The sequence below is a fragment of the Thamnophis elegans genome, chromosome 2 (assembly GCF_009769535.1).
Source record: "Thamnophis elegans isolate rThaEle1 chromosome 2, rThaEle1.pri, whole genome shotgun sequence".
NCBI classification, from domain to species: Eukaryota; Metazoa; Chordata; class Lepidosauria; order Squamata; family Colubridae; genus Thamnophis; species Thamnophis elegans.
Window position 1 is genome coordinate 130,661,303 of NC_045542.1, and position 16,555 is coordinate 130,677,857.

Sequence of the window (16,555 nt, forward strand, 5' to 3'; positions counted from 1 at the left end):
GAAGATGTAATCTATTTTAAAATAAAGTTTGATTTTGTTTATCTCCTGTGCTTTATCATCAACAAAGTTTGGAGGTGGAAAGGCTGAATTTTCTAGTGAGTCATATGCCTCTGCAAGAAATGGCATTATTGAATATTTTCTCCCTTTTTTAACATTATGATTTCTTAATTGCCTGAAGGGCAACCCAAGGAATGAAGCCTCTTGTCTCAAGCACACCTCAGATAGGAAATGAACTTAAGGTGATATGCCTCATATATGGTAGTAGCTTATGATGGTAGTTACCAAACCACTACCTCAAAACAGAAGGAAGGTCCAGGATATAAAAGCAAAGGAATTTGCATTATTCCATTGTTCGGTGGACTGAAAAATGTTACAAACCTATCTTACTGAATTGGATAAGACAGGGAAAGTATAAGTGACGTTGCAGCAGAATTTTCAAAGGTTTTTAATGTGGCAGGTAATTCAAGCAACTACCAGGCCCACCCATAGTAATGCAGTGGTAAATATCAGTTGTTATGCCTGATGTATGGGCACGTTTTGGGAAGCTGCCTCTCACTGCTTTGACTGCTTCCTGAAGGTATGTGTTAAATAAAAGCATGCATACATTTAGCTTGCAATTAAACATTTTCCTTAAGCGGTTAGCAGCATAGCAACTGATAATTACCACAAACAACATTTTGAAAAAGTCGTATTATGCTTGTTTATGTAGGATCACTCTTGGCATAATAACAAGCTATCATTGCTGTAAATGTACATATGATTTGAGTACACCTTAATGTATTCACTAGGCTCAATTAATCACATGGGAAAATTAAAATGAGTTGCGTTAATCTTCCTAAATTATCAAAGGAGTTTAAAACTTCAGGGTACATTTACCAAGTCTCTATGCCTTGCTTTAGACACATCTTTTTTATATAATTAGTTAAACTGCCTGAAGTCACAGGCAAACTCCATCTTTTAATTTTTTTTAATGCCTAGTTTTATGGAGCAAAATCTTCCTTTCTCCCTTCCCCACAACCCTCTTGAACTAACTGCTGCTACTATTCTTACAACAGCTGTTCTCATTGGTGTAGATTTAGCTGTTAAATAAATGCTCCCTTTTAGCTAGGAAGTTGTCAGGAGTAGTGGGACACCTTACTATGGATTTTGTTATTCTTCTGTATGGGTTTGGAAAGCAATTCTATCTCATGTCTGATAGTTTTAAGGAATGGGAAGATGACTATATGAGGTTGAACTGAGGAGACTGCTGCCAATCCCTAGCAGTCCCTTGGTTTACTAAACAGCTGTGGTGGAATAAGTGACTTAAAAAACAGAGAAAACTAGTTGACATGACTGAATGCTGGTAAGAACTCAGCACTCTGGCATAGTGATAGTAAGAGCACAGAGCTTAAATATACAAATACTTAATTAACTGCTGATGTCCACTTGAAGCCTTGTTGAGATGATCAACAAAGCAATTAAGACCTGGCTGTTCCGGCAGGCCTGCGGCTGTTGAATTATCCAGCCCCATCTGATGTTATGACTGTTGCTGAATTTTAATTGTTGTTTTCATTTTTGTATCCCCTTCCCTTCTTATTGTTAGCTGCCCTGAGTCTCCCGGGAGTAGAGCAGCATACAAGCTAAATAAACCTAAACCTAACCTAACCTAACCTTTTAGAGAAGATTTTGGGATAAAACATAGGTATGAAGCAGTAGTGGGTTCCAGGCGGTAAGCCCCGGTACGGGCGTACCAGAGCTTGCCCGGAGTACTGGGTACTGTTCCAGTACGGTGCTCCGGAGGGCCCGCGCCCCCCCCCCCCCGTGCTCCTTACCTGTCTTTAAAGTCTTTGGTGCTTCTGAGCACTCGCATGGTAAGACGCATGTGCACGCTGTGCACGTTCATGTGGAGGATGCCAGGCCCCGTTTCAACTGTACCGGAACCCACCACTGGTATGAAAGTTATATTTTTTCAGGTTTCTTGATAAAGTTGTTCATAACCACTCCAGTTAGGAAGGATCTATTTTAATGAAAAGTATCTCCTCCACCCACCACCCACCCCTGTTGCTACCGGGGATTTGATTCATCTTGAGCTTGAAAAAGTTAACAGTGTTCTCTATGGTTTGAATTCTGCCACCTGCAGGCTGAAGCAAGACTCTCTTCTTTTGGATGCTGGAAGAGGTGTGAGCAGCTGGCACTAGGAGATAGTCAGTGATGAGGCTGTAATAGAATAGAATAATAGATTTGGAAGGGACCTTGGAGGTCTTCTAGTCCAACCCCCTGCTTAGGCAGGAAACCGTATACCATTTCAGACAAATGGTTCTCCATCTTCTTAAAAACTTCCAGTATTGGAGCATTCACAACTTCTGGAGGCAAGTTGTTCCACTGATTAATTGTTCTAACTGTCAGGAAACTACTTCTTAGTTCTAAATTGCGTCTCTCCTTGATTAGTTTCCACCCATTGCTTCTTGTTATACCCTCACTACTTCATTACTACAATACTACTTCATTATCAAGCTTCGCAAACCAAAAGTACATGGATTTCTGGAAAGACTTTTACTGCCAGCAGCATAATGTGAGAAAGTTTTGAAAGCCTACCGGAGTAATTCTCCCTCACAATTTTAAGACAGCAGAATTGCTGAAATCTCTTTCTCACAATTCTCCTCCCTTGGATTCAAGACTCTCTTCTGTAATAGAGAAGAGAGATTTCTGCACCTTCCGTACTCCTCAGGTCTATTAGATATTAAATCACACCTTAAAGAAGGCAACTTTATATGGCAGCTTTTGTCCAGTTTCCAATCTTCCCTTTCTTACAAAAGTAGTTGAAAAGGTGGCAGCAAAGTAGTTAGAGAAAATGGATTCCCTAGATTCTGTCCAGAGAAGATTTGGATCTGGTCATAGGAGAGGAGCTGCATTGGTGACTCTGGTTGGTTCCATCTGTACTTCAATAGGGGAAGTACACTCATTCTTCTATTAGTTCTCTTAATGATGTTTGACAGTCTCAATCCTTCTAAATTGTCTATGAGAATTACAGGTTGTGGGTATTGTTTGACAGTACTTCTACTGCTAATTCAATGAGCATTCTAAATCAATTGTCATAGCAGGGAATAGCACTAAAACCTCTGGAAAACCCAGTATAGGGTTTAATGATGTTTGGTGCTTTCCCCCATGTTATTCAACCCCCATATTATTTAGCACTCACTAGAAATTTCTGGGGAAGATCATTCATAATATGGTTGACGTATCATTAACGTGGCAAAAATCCCCAGTTATCTATTGTAACCTCAGCTTGAGCCGATATTCTTTTAAAAACATACAGTGGGCAGTTTGCGTGTTTGCCAGTTTTTCACCCTCTGAAGGCTTCAGGAGGCTTTCCTAAAGCCTCCAGAGGACAAAAGACAACTGAACGTGCAACCTGGAAGTCCCTTCCCAAACTTCCGGTTTGCATGTTGGGCTGTTTTTTGTCCTCTGGAGGCTTCAGGGAAACCTCCTGAACCCTCTAGAGGGCGAAAAACCGCCAAACACACAAACCAAAAGTTCAGGAACAGACTTCTAGGTTGCACGTTTGGCTGTTTTTAGACCTCCAGAGGAAGGAAAACATCTCAGTGGGCAACCCTTAAGTCAGTTCTCGAACTTCCAGTTTGCGTGTTGGGCTCTTTTTCACCTTCCCAGGCTCCAAGAAAGCCATGCGTGAGGGGATGAGGGGATGAGCGTGCATGCGCAGGGGACATGGCGCAGGCATTAAATTATGTGGTGGGCATGCGAGCGAGCATGATAGTGCTTGTGCTTTTGGCACCCGAGGAGAAAAAGGTTCGCCATCACTGCCCTATACCATTTCAGACAGGTGACTGCCCAGTCTTTTTTTGAAAACCTACAGCCGTGATGGCAAACCTATGGCACAGGTGCTACAGGTGGCACACGGAGCCATTTCTTAGGGCACACGAGGCATTGCACTGTCAGCTCCAGCGCACATGCACGCACTAGCCAGCTGATTTCGGCCTTCATTTTCAGCTGTTTTTCACACGAAAACAACCTGACGCACAAACCGGAAGTTCGGGAATGGATTTCTGGGTTGCCCGTAGGGCTGTTTTTCTCCCTCCTCTCCAGAGGACGCTCTGAAAGCGCCCTCCGGGGGGGGCAGGGGGGGGCGTTTTCGCCCTCCCCATGCTCCTAAAAAGCCTCAGGAGCCTGGGAAAGGTGAGAAATGGGTCCATCGTGGACCAAAAGCAGGGGGAGGGCAGAGGTCATGCATGCATGTGTGCAGCGGGGTCACATGCATAGAATTATAGGTGTTGGCACATCCATACATGACTCCCCTGCACTCCCCCCGCCTTTGGCACATGATGGCCAAAAGGTAACCTAACCTCACCAAAAGGCACACTAACCTACAGTGATGAAGCCCCTAGAACCTCTCTATGAATTGCTTGTCATCCATAGACGTTGTAGTGATCTTATAACATTTACTCCAAAGATACTCTGGATAACATGATGCTTCTCCCCACAGAGTTGGTTCATGACTAGGAAATTCTCCTAAAGTTGGCTTTCCTTCTTAAATAGCAGGTGAAAGCCATGGACAGGGCAGGCTTTGTCCAGCTTCAGCTAGTGCTAAGTAGTCTTGACAACGTAACAAATGACTTACCACCCTCAGACTTGATTAGTGCAATGGTTGGTGCAAACTGCAGCTACTAGATTCCTGATGGATCAGTCCAGTTAAGCAAGAATAATACCTATTCTAAAGTTACTACATTGTCAGTAGACATCTTGGTATAGTACAAGTGCTGGTTAGTATTTTAAAGCTTGACAGCAAACACTGGAATACATCAACATTGAATGGCAAAATTAAATCCATCCAGTCCAATAATCTAGAAAAGGCCTACTGTACCTCTCACCTTGTGAGTTCATGGCATATGGTTTGGGTAACAGACATTCTCAATGATGGCCCCCATTTTATGGAATATTTCAGCCAGCATGCAACCCATGTTTTTTTTCTGTATAGGTACAGTATAACATTTCTATACATCTGTTACCATTAAAATACAGTTTACGGCATAAATAGCCATAGTTTAAAGACAGTAATTGGGACTGAGAGGTCTTGCTTAGTGACAGTCATAAAACACAATGTGATATGACCACAACAACTTATGAAAGTCAATGTACCAGTTCCAGTTACTGTTGTCAATTCAATCCCACACAGTTGTTAAGCATGGCATCACATAATTGCCATTTGTGACCTCCTGCTGGCTTCCCCATTGACTTTGCTTGTCCTAAATCAGCAGTGAGGATCACAGGTGGCAATCATGTTTGTTTGTTTGTTTGTTTGTTTATTGGATTTATATGTAACCATAGGATGCTGCAAATATTGTAAGTACAAGTCAGTTGCAAAGCACCTGAATCACAATCATGTCCTGAGGGGGTGCTCTGGTAGCCACAACTCATTGTAAGTCCCCCATCGTTCAGCGTTGTTTTAACTTTCAACAATCGCTGAACAAATTGAGGACTATCTATAGTAAACTCAATATTTTCATGGAAGCATGAAAGCACTATTTTTCTCCAAGTCTTCTCTCATATCAAAGCACTATTTTTCTTTTTCTGATAAATGGAACATACTCACAATGGGTTTTGGCTACATGCTTGTCTTCATTTAAGGGGGGGAAATCTGCAAAGAAATTTGATTTTTGTGATGATAGTAATGAAATTGTAGTGGAATTACTTTGAATGGGTCTATTCCTAGTTTCTTTCAAGGAAAATGATACCTGCACTGCTCAGGAGAAAGCCTGGAGGCTGGATAAGACAGAGATGGAAGATTTCTTCAAAGAAAGGATCTACTGGATGGGGAAGGTTGAGGTGGACAGGAAAGTAGAGACAGAAACTGACGCAAACCATTAGGAGCAAGAAACAAATTATTCTAGGTTTTTAAAAAATGCTTAAAAAATTAAAGGGCAAAAAGAACAGTGTTGAAAGCACAGCTGAAGATCTGTTTCTAAGAGCATGTTCTTGCTTCCCCAGTGATAATTTTTCCATTTGTTTTAAATTATAAGGCTAGTAAGGTGAACTTTAGCTTTACACCCTACTATTTACCTAGGGAATATATATGCTGGAATGACTAGACCGGGAAGCTGAAAAATATTTCCAGAGGAAATATTCCACGCCAAATCAGCCCCAACCTATTGTGGAGAGGATACACAGATGTGCTCCTGTATTTCCCCAGGATTTATGTCCAACTCAACCAGGCTTCTTCCTTCATATGCACAACACCAAGAAGCCCCCTGAATAGCTTGAAATTGGTTCAGGCGAGGTTTCTCCTTCTCAGGAATTATAGTCCAGGAATGGTTCTTGATAATACAACTGTCTTCCTCAGATGGCATGTACTTGTCATCCTCTTGACTTTGTGGCTGAATTTGTTTGAAAAAGGCCTGTTTTACTTGCTCTTGTTTGTCAGGAAAAGAGACACATGTTGGAGGTACCCATGTGACAGGAAATTCTGCCTGTTGTGCTTGTTTTCTGAGCAGAGTGCATGTTATATCCTTGCTTTTGATAAGATGTCAGGACTGTGATTTGCAGCACAAATGGAAGACAAGAGATTATGTCTGTATCTTTAAAAATAAACACCAGTGTCTTGTTTGAATGAGTCATACGTTTGCCTGGCTCCTTGCCAGAATTGTGAAGTGCTTATAATGCTCCTGGTGTTATGAAGTTTGCTGATCTGGCTGTCAGCCAAACATATGTAATATTCATTCTGATAACATGGATGTTTGTCTTTTGAAAGGAACGGCTGCTGTTACGAGGTTTCTTTGTTGCACACTAGAGTTTAAATACTTGAATAGCTCTCCATCTTTAATGCTGAGGAAACAGAAAGATTACAGCAAAGAACACAGTATTTTTTTCTTCTCTTTAAAAGGAATCTGCAACTGATTTACAAATGCTTTTTAATGTGTCAAAAAAGTCTTTAATAAATACAAAATATAATTATTGTATATCTCTTTAAGGTTATATAGGGAGATTAAATAGTATATAGGTCATAGGAAGTTTATTTTTCTACATAGTCAAAGATAGATAACTGACAAATGGGAAGTTTACATCAGTCCATTTCTAAAATAACCAAAGTATACAGCCCTATATTAAGTATGGCTGTAGCTGTCCTGTCATGTAATTAAACGGTAGAAAAAAATCTACAATGTTGGTAGGTTAAATATATTACGTTCTGGTTGATTTGTGGAGTTCTTGGATGTATGTAAATACATTTTTTACAAAGAAGAGAATAAAACAATACTATTGCATGAAATGAACAAGAATAAGGGTAAGGAGGAAAAGGAAATCAAGTGTGAATAGTAGACACATGCTGGCATTTTTTGTTTTAGTTGTAGTTTTTTGTTCGGGTTTTATTTTGTTTTTGCAGCACTGGGGGTTTTTTTTTCTCAGGCTATCAATCAACTTTTCACCACTTCCTGCAACAGCAGGTCTGCAATAAATCCCGCTGTAACTGATTGGGTTTCATTTCCTCTGCCAAAGTCTACTAACCTGCGAGGCATGACACAGTGACACCAGAGCGAGCAGCTGATAATGTAATACACAACTCCTGTGAGGCAAAAGTTAAAAGTGCTTGTTCTCTCAGCCGAATGATTTTAAAGATCTTTATATTCTAGTTCCCAGGAGGGATAATTACTCAGTATAACACAGAGAGCATTTCTTAATCTCCTAAAGGAATTTTATTTAAAAGTGCGTGGAAAGGACGGAGACAACTGGATGGCGTGGGTTTTTTCTTTTTCTTTTTAATGTTCTCAGCCCTTTCTAAATTACCTTCATTCCAGGGGGCAATGCAGCCTCTGAAAACATGTTCCAGCAGAATGTTCAACCCCAATTATAAGACTATTAAGAGAAAGGTGGTAGCTCAGCAGCTAAGTGTGGAGAGCACATGCTAAGTTCAGATTCCTGATGCTGCCACTTAAAAGAATCTGAGGAACCAGAGCCTGGAGAAACAGCTGTTGCAGACCTGGCGAGTGGGAGATAATGATGATAATTATGCTGAAGGATCTGCCCTTGCTCTTCTATATTCCCTAAATATTATCTATGTAGAAATATTTAAAAACGATCAAATAACATTGAATTCTCTAGAGTCTTTAAGAAAAAAACGACACATAAAAATTTCAGTTCAGTTTCCCTTAATGCAATTAACACATTTTGTTCCTGTATGACATAGCTATAGAGACAGGGAATTTAAATAAGTGTGCAGACTGTACATTTTTTTATTTAAGAAGCAGGTGGCTTTCATAAAATGGGAAAAGATTGTAGAAGAAACAATTCTCACTTGCATCTGCTCATCTATACAATTGTCATGCCTTCAAACATATCATTCATGCCATGCTGACAGGGAGAGATGCTAATTGCGACTGTGTTGTTCCTACCCAGTGAGAGTGATAAAGAGGCATGCACCATTTCTTTTTTTTAATTTGAACAGTTTGCATGTGCTTGTATTAATAGGCTTTTACCAAATTGAAGCAATGCCATGACTGAAATGAATGTGACCAAAAATGTAAACAGGAAAAAGGGGAAGTACATTCCCAAGCATACACACACACAAAGAAAATGTCATTGGCACAAAGTATTACAAATTAACCTTTTTGGGGGGCTCTTTAAGAAGCATATTTCCACGTCCTCTTAATTGTGCTGTGCTTTTTAAGCGAGGCTGAAGAATTTTAATTTACAATGAAATATTTCTTCTTTTCTTTGGCATTCCTGAGATTCCATCTCCCACCACAAGCAGCCATTTATAGCAATAGCAATAGCACTTGGACCTATTGTATATATTGCTTCATAGTGCTTTGCATATTGCCCCCAGCAATCTGGGTCCTCATTTTACTGACCTTGGAAGACTGGGAGGCTGGGTCAACTTTAAGCTGGTGAGAATCGAACTGTTGGCAGTCAGCAGAATTAGCCTGCAATACTGCATTCTAACCACTGCACCACTACAACTCTTATGCCTTTCCTTTGCTCTCTGAAGATTAGAGATGCCCAGATTGGCTTCTGGGCAAGTTGATGTGGGAAGGGAAATCCCTTGTTAATTTTTGGTACTGGGAGTTGATGTTGGAAATAAAGAAGACCACAGTTTACATTTGCTGAGTGAATAATGGTCTTGGCACACATTGCTTCCAACCAGGGGTGGGTTGCTAATCCCGTTCCAACGGCGTCCTCATGCACGTGCGCAGTTCACGCATGCGTCTTAGCGCCTGCGCGATGCTCCAGCTGCTCGCGGAGACTTGCGCAGGCACTGTATGTGCCATCCAGCTGCTTGCGGAGAATCGCGCAGGCGCTGTATGTGCCATGCTCCTGTGTGGAAGCGCAGAAGCCTTCAAAGACCGGTAAGGAGGGCGGGCGGGTGGGCCCTTCGCCGTTCCCGGAAGTTACTTACTTCCGGGTTCGCTGACCAACCGGTTCGCGGGGACCACCGCGAACCGGTTGAAACCCACCCCTGCTTCCAACAGTAAAGGTGCTTAAATGTACTATCTGGATCCATTTCAGGTGGGCTTTCAAGCAAGATAAGTACTGCAATGTCTTGGTTGAAATTGGATGGGATAAATACAGACTTGCTAATTTTCCTGAATTGCTCACAACTTCTGTTATTAAGACTATCCTTCATGATTGTCAGGAAGAATTGGATATTAAGCACAATACTGCAGTTTACTATATGAGCCTGGATTTCTGACCTCTAATATCCCATAAGATTCCAACTTATCCCTCTTGACATTCAATAGCTACATGAAACACTGAGGGTGATCATTCAGAACTTGGAATGATCTGTTTCTGCTTTCCAGCTACTCTTAAGGAAGCATTGTCTAAACTCAGTGACACATGGATGAGGGAGAACAAGCTACCATTTAATCCAGACACAAGACTACCATTGTCAGTAGAGAGTTGATTTAGGATTAAAGTTCAAACAGCCATGCATTCTTCTGAAAGAAATATATATACTGTATTCACTCTGAAAATGCAACTTGATCTTCATCTGTCACTGAATTTACAGGAATCATTTGAAGCTTGTATAATAGGGTATTGGGCATTTGTTGCCAGGACCCTCTCAAGCATAATTTGAAGTGGTGATATTGACCTTTTTGGTAACAAAGCGTTCAAGAATTACCTCTGGCCCTTTCAGGAAACAGAAAATCTGTAAACCTGCATCTGTTTAATCAGGCTTGTAATTGTTAATTGATCTCAGAGTTATGTTAATTTTATATTTTTTTAAAATATTGGTGGCTATCATGAGTAAATAGATGTAGCATAAAGTGTCCAGTGGTTTACAGGCTGCTGAATAGTATCAGGAAATGATTTTAGAATATTGAGGGGAGCGGGAAAGAGGTTGCTCTTTTTCCCTCTAATGTTTTAGAAATACCTTTGCAGTTTGTTGAATTCATATTTCTCCAGATTACAAATCAATGCAGCCTTTTATTATCCATATGTTTAAAGGAGAATGTTAGGGAAAGTGTTATGGGATCAACCTACCTCACTCATTACCCATCAGCCAAAGAATTGCAACTAGAGGAGACCAGCCTCTAGAGGAGACCAGGAATAGCTTCTTCTTAGAGATGAAATCTCCCCCTCCCTCCCACTAATGGCTTTCTGGAAGAGCCTAAAAACTTGTCTACCTTTTGGTCTGGTGTCTGACAGGAGTCCGCTACATTGAAGGTGGCTGATGAGATAGAGAAAAAGTTCCAAGCTGATCATCATCTTGCTTTTTAATTTTAATATGTAGAATTTTATTCTATTTTAACTGGGTTTTTTTGCTTTTTAACTTCTTAAACACTTTTTAACTGTTGCCATATTGTAAAAAATGCCCAGAGTCACCAGATTGTGATGACAACATAGAAATCCAATAAATAAAATAATTAAATAAAATAATACAATGGCGAGAGTCTGAAAAGCATTTTATAAAGATCTGCTAGCCAGCAATTCGGCAGCTAGGACATGCAGAAGACATCCTCTCTCAGTTGTTATTCAGAGGGATACTGCCATTAATCCTGAAAATACAATTTGATCATTGATCCTGATTAAGAACAGTGGGAGAGGGTAGTACTTCACATTTTATTCTTCTAACTATCCTGACCCAGCCAAAATCTCCTGTCCTGTTTAACATCTACATCAGAGGTGTCAAACTTGTAGCTCGCAGGCTGGATGTGTCACAAGCTGGCCACGTCCATCCCAAATTTAACATAGGGGAAAACAATCGTGATACGTCACATGATGACAATGTGATACCATGAGTTTGACACCCCTGATCTACATGAAGCAATTGATATAAGTCATCTTTAGCCATGGGGTGAGGTATCATCATTATGCATCACACTTCTTTTCAAATTGCTTGCTTCACATCAAGTGAAATAAGCAATGCTATTGATATCCTGTCTTGATATCAACTTGGGGATTTAGATAGGGGACAAGAGGCTTCAGCCCAACACTGGCGGCTTTTAGGGCCACCAGCACTTGAGAATTTACCATCTTTAGTTTTGGGTAGGGTGGTACTGTTCCAGACACACTCTGTGCACAATCTGGCGATCCTTGTGGAACTCATGACTCATGTTCGATGAGCAAATGCCAATCATGGCTGGGAAGAACTCTGCACAACTTTGAGTCATATGCCACTTGCTCTTATTCCTAGACCAGGAGACCCTGCACTCAAATCACTCATGCCCTTGTCACCTCCCACATGTATTACTGTAACATGATGTACATGGGACTGGCTTTGAAGAGCATCTGGAAACTCCAGCTGGTACAAAAATGAATGACATGGGAACCTAGATCAGTACACTTTACACCTCTGCTCTGCTAGCTACATTGGTTAGCAGTTTGCTTCTGTGTTCAAGTCATGGGGCTGGTAATTACTGCTACAGCCCTATATAACATGGGGCTAGATTATTTGAAGGACTGCCTCTCTCCAATTACCTTTACCTGCCTCATCAGATTTAGCATAAAGAGCATGTTGCTGATCCCATCCAGCAAGTAGTATTGCCTGATAGAATCCAAGAGAAGAGCCTTTTCTGCATTGGCACCCATTTTTTGCAACATTATTCTCCCTGAGGTCAGATTGGCCCCAACTTTGCTGGCCTCCCAGAAGGACCTGAAGGGATGACTTTGTCACTAGGTCTAGGGAGGCCTGATGAAGTGGGTGTGGAGCCTGCAGAGTGGCTGTATTGCTACTTTGAAAATGAGTTCATCGTCCTGCAAATTATGCTTTTCACATAATGGGTTGTATTATGTTTAAGTTTAAAATGAATTTTCTTGCTTTTCTTTCGTTATTTCATTCTATTGTTTTTGTGTTTTTATCTTTGTATACCACCCACAGGCATGTGTGTGAGATGGGTGGCTATATAAACTCATCAAGTACAAAAATAAATCTAGTCTGCAGGGATATGTGTTTATCAGAGGAACAATGGGAAGGGAGGGAGGAAGAAAAGCTTTCTTGGCCCGGTCAACCCATTGTCCATTGCCAAGCCTAACAATTGGGCAGCTGTCAAAGCTTTCACCCCCCCCTGAAGAATGTTGTCTCTCCTTTCATCCCGTCAGTACTGAATTTACTGAGGAATTGTAGCAATCATGGAATTAAGGGGAAAGGTGCTTTAATAAATCAAACAGACAAAAAGAACCAGAAGCATGAATGACGCTCCGCTGATGAATAATCAGAAAATCTACTCATGGGAGCCTTGTTATCTATTGTCTTGTGTATTATTTGCATTGGTTTAGTCCAGTGGCTCCCAACCTTTTTTTGGCCATGACCCACCTAAACATCTTTAAAATCCTGGCACACACACACCCCCGCCCAGACATATAATTCTTACTTTACTCAAAAAGTGAACTCTATTCATGTGGAGGAAGCCTTACTAGTCATTAACATGGTGTAAACAAAGTTTAAATTGCCCACATTAAAAATCAAATTGCCCCCCTGTGGGGCATTGGGCCCATTTTGGGAGCCACTGATTTAATCACTTTTGCATTTGTGTCATTCAAGACACTGAATGATTTTGGATCTTCCCTTCCACAGGTCAAAGAACTTGGCAGCACTCGCTGAATCCATGCAGAAAGCAGAGCTGAGTAAGGAGGACTTGGGTTTCGAATTAAATGAGCTGGAAACAGCCGCGCTTCTGGTACACGAGGAAGAGAAAGAGTTAAAAGCGATTGACGCAGGCAATTCTGAGCAGCAGCTGCCTCCTCCCTCCCGAGAAGATGCCAGTGAATTCGAGGACTCGGGCAGCACTTCATCATACGAGACAGAAGTCTCTGATTCGGATGAACAAGAGTCCTCAGCCAGTGAAGATGGGAAAATAAATCCTTTGCAATGCACACTCCTAGAGGAGAGGACAGCCCCACTTATTGACGATAATGGATTAAGGCGAGACACAGGGACTTTGACACTGGAGGGTAGTAATGAAAAATCAAAGCTTTCTCTACAGTCTACATCTGTTTCGGGAGGACTGATAGAGGAATTAGAAAAGAAAATGCAAGCGGCAGTAAGGCTGACGGAGTTGCCTGAAGCTGCACCTTCTCTAAAGGATGATGGCCAGGACTGCAGCAGCTCTTCGCAAGACATGGGAACCAACTGCACAGCTCAGCCTGGAGGATCCTAATTACAAGGAACATTTTACTGGATCCTAATTAAAAGGAATGTTTCTTGGAGGTGACTCCAAAGTTTTTGGGTATTACAGATGAAGCTTCTTAGACAATAATTAGGGAGAATTTGTTAATATATGGAAGCCAAACTAGTATTTTTTTTTAATATGGGTGTCCCTCATCAAGATCTTTATGAGATAAAAGTGTTATAAATATGTAATAGTAATAAAGTCTAATTTAATTTTGAAACTTAAAATAAGATTTTCTATAATCTTAACATTACAATAGTTTAATTGCATTAGGAAAGTATAAAATATGGAAGAAGGTTATTGGTTTATGGAAAAAAGTATGCTTAACTGTTTTTGTATTTTAAAATTAATTCTTTTAACAGCTTAATATCTTGTTTATTTTGAGGTGTTTGTGCCTGAGTAGAAGTAAAAAGCCTTGTAGTTTCCAGATGTTTGCATGTAGTATCTTTGAATTCCAAGTTGATTTCTATATGCAGCATGTTCAATATCTGTTCAGATTAATGGTAATAATATTTCCCAGTACTGAATTTTGTGGAATTTACTGGGACTTACTACAGACAGTGATGGGGAAAAAATTGGTTCAGTTAATATTTTACTATGAACCAATCTAAATTCAATTCTTTAAACAATATAATTGGAATCGAGATATCTCTCAATATTTATTTTTATGCAAATTATGAAATGTAATTATCTTCTCAAAAATTTGAACATAAATTAGGTTGTGTATGTATGCTTAGCTATATCATACAGTGTGCATGATATATATTGAAATATTTTATTGTGATCATTCACCACCACAGAGAAAATCAATATGCAAATTTCAGAGGCTGAATCAACAATATTGGTATAATTAGGAGAAATACTTGTAAATGTTATTGACGAAAATCAATAACAGCTAAGATATTTGTTTTAGCTATACATATGACAAAAAGAGAAGGAATTGATATGTATTCTCTTTGGGTATATAGTCAAAAATCCCACCTTATCTTATGTATATTTGGATGAATGAGAATTATAAGTACAAATACATTCTTACCAATCTTTGCTAAAAATGTAAAAATAAGATTAGGAAACTTAAAAACTGGGATGGAAGGATTAAAACTCATGGAGAGTAAAATTGATAGATTTCTATCCATCAAAATCCTCATTTGTGAGATGTAACTATATTTATATTTCACTGCTGATGGTTAAACATTTGATTGTAGATTATCTTTATGCTACTGGTCTATGTCTCAGCTGAAGAAAATGGGATTTGCTGGCTAGAATGCAGATCTGAACTGTAGGAAATAATATAGTTGTAATTATATCAGTGGCTTAATAAAAGATGAGTGTGATGAGCACAGATGAACATTTTTCAATTACAGCTATATGCCCAAATCATGTTCTTTTTTAATATTATTGCTACTAATAGGCAAAGCTGTATTTTTTCATTTGCATCCAAGATGCACAATATGTATGTCAGTATTCATACTTTGGCATACTTTTTCATATTATTTGCAATTTTTCATAATGTATTTCCACAGTGATTAGTGATAATAATAAACTACATAGAAAATGCACCTAAGGCACCAGCTAGGTAAATATGTTTAGTTTGTACAAATTTGAAAATAAAACTGTAGAGATATCATGTATACATACGTTCAAGCACTGGAACTGTTACTGCAAAATGTAAGTGGCCCATTATTCATTTTCAGCCCGCCATTTTGTGACAGGCAATGAAGTGTGCTTCCTCATTGAGAATTGACTGCTCTATTGATGAAAATACACTCTTTATTCCACCCTTTTCCTACATAATCAAAATCTTTACTTCAATCTGACTTTGTTGTGACTTTGGGGGTTGATTTTTCACCCACACTCCCGATATTTATGATTGTTTACCCCTCAGAGAAAACAACAGCTTTCACTTTATGTTTTAGAAATATATGAAATTCTAGAACTAGTTTTTGTTTTGACTGAATTATGCTCTAGGCATGGCATAAGGCTGCCTCTGAAAACAGCATATTATGTTCAAGTGTTTCCTTAAAATAATATTAGAATGTGCTTTCCTACAATAATCGGTAACAGTTATGCTATGAGATCATAATGTAGCAACACTCCTTCCACATAAGCCCAATATAGGTTTAACATAAATATTTTTTTTTTAAAGTGGACAGAGCAGAATCCCTTCAAAACTCAATCAAATCTTATTCCTATTTCAGTGTGGCTTTTAACCACCCTACGATCCATGATCACAACCCTCTCAGATATCAAGATGATTGTCAATCTTTGTTAATCTTTACTGCTTTTCTCTCCAAATGTATTCATTTATTATATTTGTAAAAGTACTTATAGGGAAAAAAACATGCTTCTCTTTATGATTCCACCAGTTCCTATTTAACATCTGTGGGGCAGATGTTCCTACTCAGGTCGTCTTCATACTTTCCCCACAACAGATGCATGAGATTATTGTTTACTGGTATTTATTAATGTAAAATATTAGCATTCTTAGCAACACCTGAAACATAACATGTTAATTTCCCCTTGATTCCAAGACAGCTGCACAAATCCAGGAACAGATAAAGCTTCTTCCAAGGGTTGTTGACAGAACTACATGCTCACATATATTCAGTCCAAATTTCATGTTCTTCCTCAAAGTCAAAGTGCTATTAAATCCTGAAGCTTCTTAACAAAAATTAGGTCTGGTGGCACCTAATTTATGATCATTTAAATCAACTCAAGGCCTACAGGCCAAATATGGCCCTCGATATGATTAGATCTGGCCCACAGGGCCACTCTGGTGATGGTGAGGGAGTGGCCCCCACCACCCCGGCTCACCCCAGTCTGACTGGGCACTCCTACATGCACGAACAGGTGGTGAGCGCACAGGCTGGTGGTGCCCAGCAGCAGCTGCAGCTGTTGGCCCCTTGGCCGGCAGTGATAGCCAGCTGGATGTGAGCCCAGGGCATCAAATAAGCCAA

The 16,555-nt window shown here is 39.9% G+C and overlaps 1 protein-coding gene across 1 annotated transcript in view; it reads left to right on the forward strand.

The window, feature by feature from the left end:
• The window catches only part of SHQ1 (SHQ1, H/ACA ribonucleoprotein assembly factor), an 80,418-nt gene extending 66,393 nt beyond the window's left edge, over positions 1–14,025 (forward strand). The window contains exon 12 of the mRNA XM_032210713.1: positions 13,004–14,025. Within this exon, the coding sequence (XP_032066604.1) occupies positions 13,004–13,586 (583 nt within the window). The 3' untranslated portion in view covers positions 13,587–14,025. The remainder of the gene's footprint in view (positions 1–13,003) is intronic.
• Positions 14,026–16,555: the final 2,530 nt, after the last annotated feature.